Consider the following 17,017-nt stretch of genomic DNA (forward strand, 5'->3'; position numbering starts at 1 on the left):
GCATTAACACACTGCTTTGGCAATCAGTGAGATATAATTAGTAATCAACATCAGAAATGTGACACTGGTATATACATTTCAAATTTCCAAGTATGCTTGTCTTAGGAACAAACCCAGGTAGCTGATAAAAAAATCATGAGGGCCTCAGTCTACAGTCTGGCCTTACTTCCATCAAGGCACTTTGCTTTTAATTTCAGTGTGGGAAGAAAAATATTTGCAGAGTTAAGGCTCTGGCACAAAACTCTTGCTGCTTCTTTAAACAGGAGCTGCACTGCATCATGTTATCTCCCTAAGCAGCTATCCCACTTTAGCTTCCTCAGAGGTCAGCTATTATCTCTGCTAAGTACATCCGGTGTAGAAAGGAAATTCCTTAATCCTATTTTGTGTGCTTGTTTTCAGATGCACAGCCATAACTCTCCCACATCCAGCCAGGGCCATAAAATAAGAATCCTTGATTGCTACTACTGCTCTGTGCTGTTCAGGAGACAGATGTCCACCAGAAGTTTGCTGGGGCTGGCTCTTAATTCTTGTGTGCTACAGCAGAGGTATGTAAAATTAACAGACATTACTTAAAATGCAAAGCAAGAAACTGCCTGGATTTTCATGTCTACTAAATGATAACTACTGGAGTTCACAGCTTTTGAGGAATACAGGAATCAGGAATATGACAAAAATTGGCAGAAAGAATGTGCCTAATTTACTCAAGGAGTATATTTCACTTTGGTGTATTTACTTAAGCCTTCTAGACAAGAACTCCCTCAAAGCTTATTACAGGATATTTCCTTGCATTTGGGCTGACACAGGGCTCACCTGCCCCTCCGGAGAACAATCTTCCTGCAGTCCTAGCACGTGCTCCCCAAAACTAATCCTTCTAATTTTAACTCCCTTTAAATTAGACTTAGCTTCCTGGAAGGAGAAAAAGGCAGCACCATGATGCTTCCATGTCCATCTGCAACCACCAAGAGAAAAACCAGACAAACCAACCACCTCACCTCCTCCACCAGTGGTGCCAGATACCATCCCAGGGGCATTTGCAATCCCCTAGTTTTGTACTTATCCCTGGTAAAACTGACCAGCCAGAGGGCCTGTCGGAAATAGGAGGCAGAGATATTTAGGTCACTCCAGGAAAAACACAAACCCATAGCTCCTACCCAAGCACATTTAAGGATTCTCAGAAGTGTCAACTTGAAGCAAGTTCAACTCTCATTCAGCAACATGTTTGTGCTACAGAGGCCTTGCCTGCACCTCCCTTGTATAAGCTTACAGAATAGTGACTCATTAAATACTTGGGCATTTTTCTTAAGACAAGAAGAAAAACTTCCCTTTGAGAAAAGAAGGTGAGTTTGCTACACCTGAAAATGAAATTAAACAGTCCAACCAAAAGCTATTTATCACTGCATGAATCTTTACTGACCCATGAGTTTTTTAATATACATGAAAAATAGTTCCGGATTGATTTTGTTTCTACACAGGAAACACCTCCCAAGCCCTGCTTTTTTGAATGGCATCCTTCGTTCCTTGTTGGGCAGAGTACTGAAATACAAAATTTAATACTATACAAACAATTTCAACAGAATATTTAACAAAAGGGAGTAAAAAGTTTAATACTTTTTTAAAAAGCAGTATAAAAATCTGCATTAGGAGTAAAATGCAGGTCCATCCAATTGTCCAGTCTGTAGAATCACTTAATCATTTTCTCCTGTAACAAAGAGGTGCACATTCTTCTTGGACTGTAGCATTTGAGCTGTGCGGTCTATGCCAACCACTGCTGCCAATTTCTGAGCATCATATTTGGAGTAGAGCACAGTACAAGTCCAAGTAGCATCCGCCCCACTGTCTGTGGCCTTCAGCATGTTACAAATCTCACTGTAGAAGTGGGAGTATGTTGGCAACTCATAGAAAATAAGGTTCCTAATGCCTTTTATCGTATACCTATAGCAGAAAAAATAAAAACCAAAAAATTTGAGGGAAATTTTACAGAATATGCATGTTAAAACATCAGTCCTCTATCAAGTCTTCCAATTTCCATCAACCTCAATGCACATCAGCTGTAGCTCAACTTTGCAAACCCTGTGTCATGGACTGAAGACTAAACAGAGAAGTGGAATTTAGGGGAAAAATCTCACACTGGCAGGCACAATGACTTCCTCTGAAGTACAAACCACCACCAATTTATGAAGTGGTCAGCTTCTGCAGCTTGGATTTTAATACAGTGAAGCCTGATCAGACCAAGCCTCATGAAACTTTCTGCATTTGCCAAAACATCTGCTAATAGAAAAAAATCATGTTCCATTAGGAACTTGAAAACAGCTCCAGTCAGGATGTAACAAATTTTCCAAGTGGCCTCAGCTTGCTGTATTGCATTATTGAACCAATTATATACTCCTTCCAAAATTTTATACAATTACTGTGGCACAAATAAAAGGTCCAATGAATCTCATTTGCAGGCTGTATCATCCTGTCCTGACATCACTGGAACTTGGCAGCACTTACCCTCCTGAATAAAGCTTTGTTCATAACACAATATTAAATTCTCTGCAAAGGGACTGCTGACAACAGGCAAGAACTTGAAAGTAAACTTAACAACTCTTACTTCAGTCAAAGAAATCCTCAGAGGGATCCAACAGATTCAAAAAGCAGCACAGCCCATCTATAATAAAGGTCAGACTCTACCTTCAGAACAGCACACAGACAACTCAGAGGGAAAACTTGGTCCACAGCCTACCTTTTGTAGAAGTGGAAACGCTCAGTGAACAATAAGAACTGCTTCTCTCCCTTGAGAAAGAAGCGCCTTGCTCTGCAGACAGCAGCCTTTTTTGTGTATTCACAGATGTGAGTGAAATTCAGGTCCTCTTTCTTGAAGTAGTTTCGAAGGCGCACGTAGTCGAAGTAGGACGGGACGTAAATGAGCGTGTGGGACATGATGGCGTCGCGGTACTCGGGCAGAACTTTGTCGATGAAAAACTGAAACCTCAATTAAAAAAAAACAAATGCGTTTTAACCAGAGTGAAACTTCAGCTTTCTAATACCGCTATGAGCTGAGACAGGAGTATCATCAAACAACAGACTGCCAAAGATTTTCACTACATTTTTCCTTCTTTTAACTTCACAGGATTTCTGCATGTGTAGAAGATAAAAGGCTTTACCTTTTACACAATTGTGGTAGAGATTGGTATTTCTTCCCCAGACTGTATTCTCCAGTGCCTTTGGCAAGGAGAAGGTCAGTATTCCCCTCCACCTGTGCGGAGCTCAGTCAACACCTGAGGACTAATGAAGATGTACTTCTGTGGTGAACCCACAGTGTGATCTGCAGTACGCTCCACTAAATCTGAAATTGCAGTCATTAGAGCACAGCAAAACAGTCTGACACACACAGTACCTTCCATCTATCACAGAAGTTACACTGTCAGCTTCTAATCTCCGAAAAACATGAGGAAGCTGGACCACAACGTGGCTGATGGAGCCAGTGAGTGGCACGTTGCGGATGGCCACCTGTGGGAAGGAAGTTGGATGTTTAGGGAAGCAGCATTCCAAAGGCAGGCACACTGCAGCCAGCTTTCTGCAGCTCACATCTGACAGCACAAGGCTATTTTTAAGAAAAACAGTGCACAAGGCTGTTTTTAAGAAAGCTCCAATATAAAGCTACAGTCATGATAGACAAACCAGGTCTGTTAAATGCACAATGACTGTTTATGCCCTGAATCCCCTATATTTGAGATGGCCTCCTGAAATTTTTACTTTTCCTGTTTCTTTGAAAATACTAACAGTTCATGCATCTTACACAGTAAGAGATAAAAAAAAGGAAGCAGATGAATTCTCCATTTAACAACAAAAGAAGTAAAACAAAATAACTCGAGTCTGTCAAATTAAAAAAATACCAAAATCTGATTTCTGACATGAAACAGCAGCTATTATCAAAGAAAGTACCAAATAAGCATCACTGTATGAGGAGCAGTTCTTTATGCCTTTGGCACAATATCATGGAGATTCAGACTGAAACATTTGGGTGGGGGAAATGATAGGCACACAGTCTTTCAGCAACTGAGTTACAGAATTTTTCTGCAGATTGGGTTTTCTCTTCCTCTCCCCCTCCCTTCTCCACCAGCATTCCAGCTCCTCTGTGAACTCACCTGTCCAACGTAATTGAAGCAGTGTTTGTTGAAGACAGAGTTAATCTGGGGGTCCTGGAGGGCACTGAACAGCAGCGTCTGCCGGTAGTACTTGGACCAGTTGTTGAGATTCAGCATCCGCACTCGGGAAAAGTCCACCCCGTGGGAATCCAGAGGCAGCAGGTTAATGTGCTTCATCAGGTGCTGCACAGATAGATGAAGACACATCACTGCTGACATCCCTGATTGCCTGCAAAAGCCTAAACTGCAGAGGGGAAGAGGGCAGGGACCAGCAAGGCAGCACAGAATACAAACAAGCAGCATCTCCCAAGACACCACTGTCTGGAATTTACTGACCACAGCAAGAGCAATTTACTTGATTTCCTGCCATAGAACTGAAAGCTACCATCTCTTTAGCCACCAGGAACAGTAATTTTCTAATCTTCTCCTGGGTCAAGTGTAATGGATTTGTTTGTATTAAAGCCAATGGGCCCAAGGTTTCTGAGCTTAAAGAAGACCAAGCACAGCTCAGCTCTCATCACATTCATGTAGAGTTTGAAGAAATTCACTGCGTTTTGCCCTCAGGGAACAATGCCTAGGACTGGCATCCCTGCCACCATTTGGCAGGCAGTTACACCTAAAGGGAAAACCAGAAAACAGGCTCCAAGACTCATTATTTGGATATTGTGTAGGCTCATGTGCCCTTTCTGCGACTCCTGAGGAAAGAAGACCTTCTGGCCTCATCCAAAATGCATAGTGACATCATGTAGTCAAAATTTCTGGTCCAGGTACCTCAGAGGTGTTTTTACGTGGAAAAGAAAACCCTACCATATAAATACTGAAAACTTCTATTAACCAAAAGCCAAAAAGCAGGGGTACTGCTGCAGACTAGACACAATTGCTACTTGCATGTACAGGAAACCCTTCATACTGTTTAATTCTGGACATGACTAATGCTTAGTGTATCTGCAGTGGAGACATGCACCAGCTCCTCTTGCTTTCTGGAGGAACCTGAATTAGCCTGCACAGATTCCTCACATGGCTGCAATCTGACTGAGACACTGGGCAGACAGTTGGCATAATTTCTCCCAGATGTGATTAAAGGAATCATCATTCTCAATGCTGCAAGATAATTAAAACTGTCCAAAATACACCTTTGATGAAATACACTACTAGAGCACCGAACTAAGTTTTAGAGATTTTTAGAGTTCTGAATACTACCCAAGATCTGTAGAAAAAACATTCTTAGTATAAGGAAATTACCAGAGTGGAGAGAGGAAAATAAATGAACATCCATGTCTAGAATCAAGTCAGTAAAAACCAGCAATACTGCTCACTGCCAAAACTGAGTAACATCAGACCACCAAGACACAGCACAGCACAAAAATGAATGCATATATGGAAAACTCACCAGAACGTGTTCCCAGTTCTGCATCAGGTAAATGTCTGCTTGATCAATTATAAGGATTTCTACTGATGACAGAAAATCAAAGTCTCTCTTCTTCTCCCCCTCTGCACCAATGACAGTCCTGATGCCCAGGGGAGAGGCAATGATGATGTCTGAGGAGTAGAAGGGTGCATACAATCTCATGCTCTTCTGCAGGATTGCAACCCCTGTTCAACAACACGAAGTGCAACTTCTCAGTTAACATCAATTATCAACCACATTCTTCCAGGAAGCTCTGGAATGGTAATTTCCCCAATTTCCTCTCCCCACACTGATGAATATAGCTGGACACAACTAATCTATCTGAAACTCTCCTTTCCCCAAGAAGTGCTTACCAACCCTAACACCATTTGACAAGCACTAGGAAAATTTTCAGGTAGTTTGACAAAGCATTTCTGTATTATTTTTTTAAAGATTTTTCATAATCTGAATGAAATTTTTTAACTGAAGCATATTGTTTCTAATTTTCTGCTGAACAGGGGAATGAGGAGACTGAACAACTTAAGAAAAAAAAAAATGCAGAAATGATTAACTACTCTTTTCTCCCTGAATCCTGAACTTTGGGTATTACAGTAACTGTTACTTTAATCTGTCATGAAAAATTTGGGGGGGGATCTCTTGACTATCAGCTGCCTTTATTCACAGGGCTGAAAGATTTGCTACTAAACCACAGAGGACAAGGTTCTTCATGCTACAGTGACTGAAGTCTTGCACCTACACTGCTTCTCACACCACGTGTTGCAGGGTGCATTCTGAACCAGCTTATGCATCACGTCTCCTGTTATAGACATGAAAGGGAAAGAATCAAAGGAGTTTCTGTCATAACTACGTGACAGTATTTCCAGAATGCACAGTTTCTTGGTCTTAAAAATGCAGCTAGTGCAGACCATATTCTAACCACCCCCTTCAATCTGCCCAACAAAGTCTCTCCAACTTCTCTCCCTGTCCATGTGAAGGCAGATAGCATGACTTCAGCTGAAGGCCCTTCCAAGAATTTCAGAGAAAGCAGGAGGGACCCCTCCTGCTGTCTATTTCAACCCAAGGCAATATAAAATACAAATAAAAATAGAAAAAGAAAAAAAGAAAGGTTCAATTGGTTGAATTTCCAGGAAGAAGATATCATTTGTCACAGCATACACACAGTTTAGAAACATCAAGTCTTTTTTCTGTTTAAAAATATGAAAGAATGGTGGTTTCAGTAAGGCATAACAAATGTGCTTTAAATTAGATCTTTGTGCAGAAGTAACAGGATGTGCAGCACAGTAAGAAAGAGAAATTATTCTGCTTCTGTAATTTCCTTCTGCAACTTAACAGCACTGGAAGTTTCTTCAATCATGTCTTAACACTTAGTTAGTGGAACAAGCAGAGTGTGGTATGGGAGAGGACTAAGAGGAAAATTATTATGCTACTGAAAGTAAGATACTCTCAGCCTGAGAGATATTCACTGGGGAATGAAGAAAGACTGACTGCGACCTGCTCACATCCTCCACTGTATCATTACATTTCTTGGGGTGCCAATTTATCTTTCAAGGTGCAGTGTTTCAAAAGCCTCTGATCTGTCAAATTAAGTTAGAAAAACTGCCTTCTCATCTTAGCAACTCCAGGAACCAAGCCACTAGCTAGTTCTATGTATACTGAGTTACTAAACAGCATAGATTTGCAATATTATATGAAACAGTCTCACATTTTCTGCTTGTCCAACACTCCTACTTGCTGGCTACCCATTTGCTTCCATGAGAAGCACAGCAGAAAACTGCTTTACTCAGTGTTGAGCTTTAATTTCGTTCCAACCATTACACGAGACATTGTGAACAGGCTAATTAAACCCAAAAGATTTTTTTTATAACATGAAAAGATTTTGCTGCATTTTTATAACGTGAAAAGATTTTGCTGCAAAATGAGGTGTGGGCAGTCCTGCTAGAATAAAGCTGTCATTGCATTTTTTATGATTCTGAACTTGATGTGAAAATAATTACTTCTCTATTTTCTCTTCCTTTTTAAGCTCTGGCAAGGCAAGAAAGATTTTCAGAAAAATCCAGGTTGCCAGAGCAAAACCAGCAGGAATACCACACAGCCTAGAGTCTCACCAGAACTTCCAGCCCTGATAGATCTAAGGCATTTGGGAAAAATTTGTTACTTAGCAGTTCTGTACAAGCTAAAAATCATCTGCTCAGTAGGTTATTACCAATTCTGAAGTGGTCATCAATGTTGCCAGCAAAGACGGCTTCATAATCTTCAGGTCTTTTCAGGTTGGGGGGCTTCTCTTCTGGGTCAGAGCCAAACTCCCCTTTAAAGCGCTTTTTATTACTTACATCTATTTTTTTCTTGTCATTCACTTCGAGGAGACTGATGAAAATATGCACAATCCTCAGAGCACATTCCCTGAAGGGCACTATCATCAGTACCTGTGCAAATCAACAGTTACAGAGAATAACCCATAAAATACAAACACTCGCCATTACGCGTACGCTAATTAAACTTTTGGCTTGGATCTGCCCCCGTGGGGCATCCCAGCAATCAAAACAAAACCATTCTGACAAGCAGCAGGGAGGGAATGCACTGGGATGCAGTGCTCTTTAAGTGGTTGTGGCCAGCAGCTCAGCCTGGTTCCCCAGCTCACTCAGGGTACCAGTACAGGGGAACTGAAAACTAAGCATGTTCTCCTGTCCTCCCTAACCCCCTGGCAAGCAAGAGATCCTGTGACACAGAGACAGGGTCAAGGGCTGGCTCTTGGATGGGTGGCAACAGTCTCTGCACAGAACTCCAAAATATAAATGGCTAATGGGAGAGTCAACACAGAAACCAGAGATTTGCCAGGCATGCAGCAAACACTGAAACCCAACTCTGGAATTGTTCAACAAGCAGCTGGTACACTGGTGACAGGCTGCCATAGCTGAATCCACCTGGTTATCAACTACAGGATGCTGTGAATCCAAGGAGGATTGGTTTGGGGCCCACTCCCCCAGCTATGACAGGTGGCCTTGACAGTGGGGCTGCAATTCCCTGAGGTAAAGAAAGATCCTTTCATGCAGGCAAGTCCTTACAAGTGCCTAAGGACCAAAGAACTTCTGGCACATCCCACATTGAGTGACAGTCTACACTACCTGCACTGATACTGAAGATTGATACGGAGGCACCTGTCTGCACTGGTAGATTTAAATATGAAAGCAGAAAAATTTGTCAGTCTGTGGTGACAGGGGGACAAAAAAAGAGATTAAGTCAAACTCATGGCTTGGCACAGAACCAGGCTGGCTAATAACCCTGAGCTCACTGCTTCTCACACGGCATTTTCCCTGGCCATGGAGGGCAACTTCCAGGCATGATAAAGGGATGTAGAAAAGTAGATGCCCAGGAACACATCACCTGAGAGAGCAGTGACAAAAATACTTGTGGATAAACTACCAGGATGTTTGTACAGCCTGAGCAGGCAGCCAGGGTGGGGATGAGGGAATCAGAGCTCTCTTACCTTAGGCCTGGTGAGCCCCTGATCCCTGTAGTCATCACTGTCAGTGCCTGGCTTTCGATCCCTCCGTTTGGCATTGTTGCTGAGCACCTGGGCGTTGGCCTTGAGGACATGGTTCAAGGCATGCAGGCAGTAAGCGTGCCGGATCTCTTCTCCGTTTGTTAAAGCATTTCTTTCTGGGTAAAACAAGTCCCGGTATGAATTCATGATACAGAAGAGCTCTCTTTGTAATGGAGTGAAAGAGGAATCAATTGCTTTGTCCACTGCAGACAGAAATTGTTTATTCACTTTTGGCCAAGTGGATTCCAAAGGCTTGCGGAGATGAAGCTGTTTCACGTCAACTTCTTTGTCTGCTTTCAAAGTTTTATGTTTCTCCAAAGTGGAAGAAAAAATTACTTGACCCAGCCTTGGCCACTGAAAAAAATAAAGCCAACAACACTGAGGAGTCATATGTACCAAACCTTTCACACTTCAAAGCATATCACCACAGCTGGTGATATCAACTTCAATCAATTTCATGAAATTAGGGAAATCATCTTTTCATAATAAAAATGGAAACCTTTTTTTCAATATGCAATCCCTTTTAGAGTCTGCCAGGATAAATAACAATAAATTTGAGCTTGGTAGGTCTGGATGGATGTTGCAATGATGTGTCTGTAACTGTTCCCATACCAGATGAAACTGAGGAATTTTCTGCCTAACCCGCCCAGCGAATCAGTGGCTCAAACCAGGGACAAGATGAGAACCCTGGAGTCCAACTGTGCTTACCAATTGACCCCACTGAGGTACGTGCTTTGATCAAAGAAGAAAATAAACCCATTAGGGGCTAATCCCAGAAGTTGTGATACAATTGTTAAATGCAGTCTTGTTGGGTGTATGTCTGATTTTGAACAGCTATCAGTGTAGTAGAGGAAAACTCTAAGCCTTCTGCCATGCAAGTTGTCCCCAACTGTCCCCATAAAGTAGCTACACCAATTTAAGCAAAGATATATCATGCACTGCTTCAGGTGGCACTGGTAATTTTGTCCATTATGTGCCAAAAAAGTAAATTAAATTTAAAAAAAAAAAAAAAAAAAAATCACAGCTTTCTCTCTGACTAACTAACCATTGGATATCTTCCAATGAATGTCACCCAGCATATGGCTGACCAGAATGGGAGGCAAGTCTCCAAAACAAAATCAGATGTGGAAAAGTTATGAAGCAAAGGTTTGTCTAAAAATGAGTATTTTGAAAACCAATATTCTCTGTCAAGCAATGAGGTGGTTTTCTGGTAATGTAATTCACATATTATTGCCAGAATTAAGTAATAAAGTCATATAAGTAATAAATTCCCCTTCACTGGCTTGTTAATGTGTACAAGGACAGAGCCATCCTGAAGCAAGAATGTGAAAGTGCATCACAAGTAGCTTTAAAAGTGTACATGGTCACCTCAGAAGTACAGCTGCAGAGCGTATCCCTGGCATTGTGCTGTCACCACTCAGAAACAAGCCCTGTTTCCACCCCTTATCAAGGTTTTGGGACTACAGCTCAAACTCTAAAGCTATGTGTTTCAGGTGTGTCACCATATGCCTCCTGAACAGCAGACTTCACATTTCAACTCTTGCTCAGTAGTAAATGAAGAAGAAAACAGTTCAACAGTTCAACAACACAGTGAAAAAAATCTCGATAATTCTAGTGCCAGCAGCTAATAATAACTGTGATCTACTTCACCTGTATAAAAAAAGGATTATTTTGATCCAGGCATCTTTAGGAATGCTGGATAGCTACAGAAAATTATTACCTGACTTTGACTTGAAGTTTTAGGAAGCGTAGACATTTTCTCTATTTCCTTTTCTTCAAGTTCTTTGTCCATGTGCTGCTTAAATGGATCTATTTACAGTAAAAACAAAAAAATAGCCTGAGAACTATTGCAGCTAATAGTAGAATCAAGTTGCAGAATGGATTTGCAAATGAGATGAACAATTTCCTCGCTGGCCAACACCACAATTAAAACTAGTTACTTCAAAGCACTTGGAGATGAGAGAAAGGATGTCAAAGTCTCTCTGTAAAGAACAGAGAGAACAGATTTGACAGATTGCTTTTAAAAAAGAAAAAGAAGTACTTACGGAAGTACTAGAATTTTCAAGCACTAATCAAATGTTAGCCAGGAAAACAATATGTAGTGGAAAACAGTGGCAATTTTTTGCCTTAAGCTCTGACATGTCCATCGCTTGCAGGTGAAAAAGGCTGTCAATAGTAAAGTCACAAATGAACTTGCTAACCTTCCTTATTTACAAACAGTTCTGCCCAGGGCTTTGGCCAGTGATATGAACACAGTCTGCAATAAAGCAGAGAAATATTAGGCAAGTTTTGGAGAAGGGCGCCAAAAATTGCCTGGAGTGAGAAAAAGTCTGATTTATCTAATCAGCATTTCCTTTTGGAAAGGAAAGGAGAAGCAAAGAACTGTTAAATCACATTATACTGAAAGACACTGGCATGCACAAAATCACATGCAAAGTTAATTTTGAAAGCCAAGCCTTGTATCCTGGTTGCAGCACAGCAGCATTCACTGCATAAAGAAAACTAATTAGGGAACACTGGTGCTTGCCAACAAATGTCCAGCCCACACACAAGTTACCAGGCAAAAGTCAAGACATTTACTGATCATGACACTGAAAAAAAATAGAGAAAATCTTTCCAGAAAGAGAAATTAACTGGATATAATTTAATTCTACTGCAGGGTCTCTCCTCAGTTGAGTTTTAATGATTCCAGCATTTTCCCAATAAAGTAGAGGGAGTAATGGGATGCATTTTAAGGAATTTTAGTGACCCTGGGACCAGAGTAGAAATTCATCCTTTTTCTGCTACCTTGGGTGATTCATTTTCTGCAATAGATTATAAAGACACTTCCAAGCTGCAAGAACCCACTGAGAAGTAGTGCATCATTTATAGGTGGAACAAAGCTGTTAGGATACTTAGCATGCAGTTGGAGAGCTACTGTTCTCATTAAAATGCAATGCCAGCAGCCTAAGTCATATTCTCATGGTAACAAGAACGAGCTGTTTTTTCTATCACATGGCCCTTTGATGCTTCCACACATTTCATGTATCACCCAGGCTGCCTCCCAGATATAATGTCAGCTGCTGCTCCAAGATGACAAGCCAGCATCACTAGGGATGCTACAAACATATTTCTCTCTCTCAAACTATGCCATCTGATATTAAAGGCACAGAGCATTAAATATGAGCAGAAGCTGTGCAAGTGCCAGTGCGTGCCTTGTCGCTGAAGGATCGCACACCCATGCAACACAGTTACTTTGTTACATATGGTGGGACAACTCCAACACCGGAGCTTCAGATGCATCCATCAGTGCACTGAGATTCTGGAATACACCCTTAAAGGACACTACATGTGCTCTGCTGATGCTTCATTCTCTCCTGATCCTGGAGCAGTCAGACTCCTCTGCATAACCTTCAAAATTCTGAGAGTGTTGAGCATTTGTCTAAATTACTGTGGCTGCTCCAAGCTTCTCAGAATCTGACCTCTAACTCCACTGAGATGTGAAGGATGCCCTCACAGGTCAGCTTTGTGATTATCTCCTGTGCTGTTTGTGCCAAGAACATCTTCCATAGTCAAGTACAGCCTTGCAGAGCTCTTTGTATTACAGTGGCTTTTAAAACTACTATTAAAGCAGCAAAACAAGGTAACACCTTCCACACACTTTTCTAGTTCTTGATACTTTAAGCTTTACCAGTCATAGCAGAAACCCCACATGAATCCCAGTCCCCCAGGGGCTACAGAGAACAAATGGTTCAGCTACACATCTGCATTAGTGTTAAGGGTCCCTTATGTAACCAGCTGACATATGGGCAGCATGAATAATGTAGTCAAAGAACTCAGAAGCTGTACAGCCCATCGCTAGGGTGTTGGACAATTTAAACATGTTTACAGATACTCCTCTAAAGGCAGATCCTTAAACACAAACACACAGGTTTTTACCTTCTGGAAGAGCTTGTGAAGAACTGCTGTCTCTCCTATCTGCATTGCAATCGCCACTCTCCTCTTCCATGAAATTGGTTTCCAAGCTAAATTCAGATTCATGTTTCACATCAGTAAACTCCTCAATTACTCCATGACGTGGGTCACAAGAGGTATCTGTGCCATCAGCCTGCTCCTGGCTGAGCATCTGCTCTGCTGTGTCTGTGGCTGTCCATTGTTAGAAAGAAACAGGTTATTCTCTCCTGGAAAAATTACTGTCTGTAGATGTTGTTCCCTTTGAGTTACCGATTTTCTTCTCCCAAAACTCTATCAAAAAAGATAAAAGCAGGCTTTGTATTCTACCATAGATGACTTTTGGCTAGCATGCCAAATGTTACATAATACAAAATGTGGTCCCCCAGACAAAGAAGTAACCTGTTTGGGGAATTTAACTTTTAGTTTCTGAAGACCCTAAATAACTGGAAATTATTAAAGGTTGACTCCTCTCTCCCAGCATTTCTTTGCATATTTCATGAATAAGGACACCTCACCATACAGGCGGAGATTTCCTTCCAATTTCCATATTCTTTCCCATGCTGTGAGGCAAACCTTCCCCTCCTCTCGGTGGCACAGCCAAGCCAGATGCTGCTCGAGAGAACAGCTTGTGTCTCCCATGAGTGGGTGAGAACCCCTGGTCTGCTGCTCCATGTGGATTTCCTCTGTGCTGCCGCACAAACAACATCTGAGGAAGCAGCAGCAGGCTGTCTGGCGGAAAATGAGCACAGCTACCCTTTCCCCTGCTAAATCCTTCAGCAGCTGCTGCTCCCACCCACACAGAGCCAATGGAGCAACACAGTCTCCAAGGCAGAAGAGCACCAGCCAACAAGACAGTCTACACCAGGATCCTGGCTAAAAACCTATGTTAGTCAAACAACATTAACCAAAGAAGCATGGAAAAAGACAAACTACCTTCTTCCTCCTCTGGAACATCATTCTTATCTTCTTCACCTTCCTCTGCTTCTCCAATATTCTGGGACCCTTCACTGCCCATTTCTGCCTCACTTTCCTCAGCTTCTTCTGATTCACTTTCATCTTCCTCTTCCTCACTCTCAGACTCAGGCGAGGTCTTCAGGGTAGCCAGGAGCTTATGATATCCAGAGACCTGTTCCACCTCAGTCTCTGAATCACTTTCTTTACTTGATTTATCAGAATCCTCAGACTGGAAGGAAAACATGAGTTTAAATAGCAACAACAGTAACAGCCTATAAAGCAGCAGGCAAATACCTCTACTTGCACTATTATGTTTCCCCTCTCACATTAAACCTTGACATAGATGCAATGGAATTTTTCAAAACCCAGCATTTTATGCCAATAATTTATGCCGGACACCTCCATTTAGGTTTTGAAAGCATCTTGGGAGACAGGCTGAAGTGCCTCTTTCTGCACCAATTTGACTTGGAGCATCACAAAACCCAGTTCTTTCAGTCTCAGCTGAGTGAGGACATTTGATCTCCACATACAAAGCATTTACTGAACCAGCATCACATTCTTCTAAGAAAACCACACACGGATTGAAAATTGTAGAAAGGCAGACAGAGCATGCTGGAAATGCTTTTGGCTTTCAAGAAGGTAAGTGAAATAACTGTCAGTGGACAATGGTTCCCTGGGGAGTTGGTCAGGTTTGGTTCAGCTGTACAGCTTTACACTTCAAGCAAGCCAGACTTTAGCCAGGTCTGTCCTGGGCTTGCACAAACCAATATCCAGATTATAGCCAAAACTATAGTGAAACCATGAGTATCAACACAACACCATTAACTCCTTTCTTAGCTTCTTTTAGCCCAAATAGGAAAACAATCAGTAAATACTACATTAATGCACAAAATTGCTAAAGGAAACAAATGAAACAGAGTCATTAATTTTTCCAAATTAAAACTGTGAAGTCTTTTATTAATCTGATCATAAAGGAGGTTACCAAATCACGACTGAAAGAAAACTAAAACACTGGCAATCTGAAGAAGGAATATTAACATATTTCTTTGCTCAACAGAGAACAAGGTCTCCTAACTCATGCAACACTAAGTTTACCAACATTATTAAAACAACTTAGAGTGTGATCTGATTTTCACTGTGACCAATACACAAAAAGTTAAGAACTGCTGTTATTTCCTGCTGCTTCTGCCCTCTGATGGTATTACAGCTTAGAGGCACACATTACAGAGCCACACAGAAATCACATTCATCTTTTCCTCCTAAATACTGGTTTTCTAAGTGGAACAACTTAATCAGCCTGAATAAGCTGGAAACATGAAATGCTACATTTTTCACTGAACAACACAAAGATAAAAGGAAGGAAGGAAGGAATAAAAATACATTACCAGTTCGCATATTTGAGTTGCTTCTGGTCTTCCAGAAACCCTGGAAAGAAAGCACTGAAATACCTTACTCTGCCAATGATGTTATACACAGGATGAAAGAAATGAGGGGGAGAGTGAATGGATGTTATGCAAGTTTAAAGAAGTTAAAAGAAAGCTTAAAACCAAACCATCACACATGTATCTCTAGGAAAACAGACTGGGCATTTACCCTTAAGGTTTACCTTAAGGGTCACCCTCTCAGGTGATGTGACCCTCTGTACATGAAGCCTAAGTGCTCAGGCATTACAACTGATCAATAAAAATTATGAAATAAAATCCAGTGCTAATCAGAAGACGAGGTCTCAAAAGGAATTACAAGAATCTAGCTACAAGGGTAGTTTGTAAAAAAGTTAACCAGAGACAGAGACTACTTCTAGCGCTAAATATTGGTCTGTGAACTGGGAAAAAGACACAAACTAAAGGAAAACCAGCACCAATTAACCAGTGTTGGGACTGCAATTCTTCAAAGAAGCCACTGTGCAAGCTGGGCTTAAACAAACCACAGTTCCTTCAAAAATATACAATCTTGTGTGGGACTGAGCATCACTGTACAGGGTGACACACAGGACATTCCCTCCAGCATGCCTTCCACCCCAATCCACACAGGCCAGGAGGGTCCCAGGGGACACAAAAACAACAGACCTTAACACTCCGTGCCTGCTCCTAAAGGCTTTACAGCAGCACCACAGATCACACAGCATCGGGACTAAGCAGCTCTTTCCTCAGAAGTTTACACGTGGGTACAAAAGGAAAGCGGTCATTTTGACAGACGACCATCCCCCCGAGGAGGGAATTACTCTTGTCACACAGATCTTCGCTACTCTATTTTCATACCCTTTCCGAGATCAGAAAAGAGCACGGAGTAAATAGTGGGAAAGCTGGAACCCTGACAAGCCGAGAGACAGGACTGGTACCAAAATGGGAGCCTACCTCGCACTCCTCCCTTTCCCCACTCCCCGTGGCAGCCTCCGGGCTGCACCACAAGAGTTTACATTTGTTGCAGGAAAATCCGAGCCGAGATTTCCTGCTTTCCATTCTGCTTTCGAGATTCCCGGCTCACAAGCGGCAGTGCGCCACGCAGCTGCAACTCCCCTCCTTCCCTCGGGAGCCCAGGGGCAGCGTGAGAGGGAGCGGCCGCCGCCCGGGCCGGCCCCGGGCTGAGCGGGGCTCCTCGGCCCCGCAGCCCCGGCACCGAACCGCGGGGAAGGGGCGGTCCCGCGCGGGCTCGGCCGGCCCGGCACTCACTTGTCATAGAACGGGTGCTCCTCGCCGAACTCCCGCAGGTGCTTCTTCTGCTTCTTGCTCAGGCTGCGCAGCAGCTCCCGCCCGGCTCGCCGCTTGCCCATCCCGGCGCGGCCCACTCCACGTGGGCGCCCGGCGCGCTGCGCCGTCGCACGGCGGGGCGGTGCCCGCAGCCCGGCGCCGCCCGGTGATGCCGGGGCGGAAGCCGCACCCTGGGAAGGCGGGGCTGCGGGCGGCTGGAAGGAGAGGCGCAGGGGAGGCCTCGCCCCGCCGCCGGCGGCTAGGTGTGCCGTGCCGGGAGGGCGTTTGTTCCTGCGAATCGCGCTGGGGAACACAAAGTACTGGCAGAGAACACTTATCCCAGACTGTGTCCAAATTCAACCCC

At 42.8% G+C, this 17,017-nt stretch overlaps 1 protein-coding gene across 2 annotated transcripts; it reads right to left on the minus strand.

Annotated features, from left to right (window-relative positions):
- Positions 1 to 1,385: 1,385 nt before the first annotated feature.
- UTP25 (UTP25 small subunit processome component) lies at positions 1,386 to 16,768 on the minus strand. Of its 2 annotated transcripts, none has more exons than XM_053974481.1 (12): positions 16,636 to 16,768; positions 15,352 to 15,391; positions 13,946 to 14,195; positions 12,998 to 13,204; positions 10,800 to 10,888; positions 9,023 to 9,433; positions 7,742 to 7,961; positions 5,521 to 5,669; positions 4,131 to 4,313; positions 3,380 to 3,492; positions 2,726 to 2,971; positions 1,386 to 1,932 (listed from the first exon to the last, which is right to left on the minus strand). In XM_053974481.1, the coding sequence occupies exons 1-12, from the start codon at positions 16,734 to 16,736 to the stop codon at positions 1,686 to 1,688; spliced, it is 2,256 nt and encodes a 751-aa protein (XP_053830456.1). In that variant the 5' UTR covers positions 16,737 to 16,768; the 3' UTR covers positions 1,386 to 1,685. The 2 variants fall into 2 exon arrangements, with proteins under 2 accessions (XP_053830456.1, XP_053830455.1); XM_053974480.1 differs by having other exon boundaries at positions 5,521 to 5,723; positions 16,636 to 16,767.
- Positions 16,769 to 17,017: the final 249 nt, after the last annotated feature.

This window comes from Vidua macroura, chromosome 3, assembly GCF_024509145.1.
Source record: "Vidua macroura isolate BioBank_ID:100142 chromosome 3, ASM2450914v1, whole genome shotgun sequence".
Lineage (NCBI taxonomy): Eukaryota > Metazoa > Chordata > Aves > Passeriformes > Viduidae > Vidua > Vidua macroura.

What these genes read in the sequence shown, in the direction of transcription:
- UTP25 (XM_053974480.1), bottom strand. Translation starts at nt 16,736, where the DNA reads ATGGGCAAGCGGCGAGCCGGGCGGGAGCTGCTGCGCAGCCTGAGCAAG. An exon ending in GCTTCAATTACGTTGGACAG is followed by an intron (nt 3,493 to 4,130) that starts GTGAGTTCACAG and finishes TCCTTCCCACAG; the next exon opens with GTGGCCATCCGCAACGTGCC. An exon ending in ACTTCTGTGATAGATGGAAG is followed by an intron (nt 2,972 to 3,379) that starts GTACTGTGTGTG and finishes TTTTTAATTGAG; the next exon opens with GTTTCAGTTTTTCATCGACA.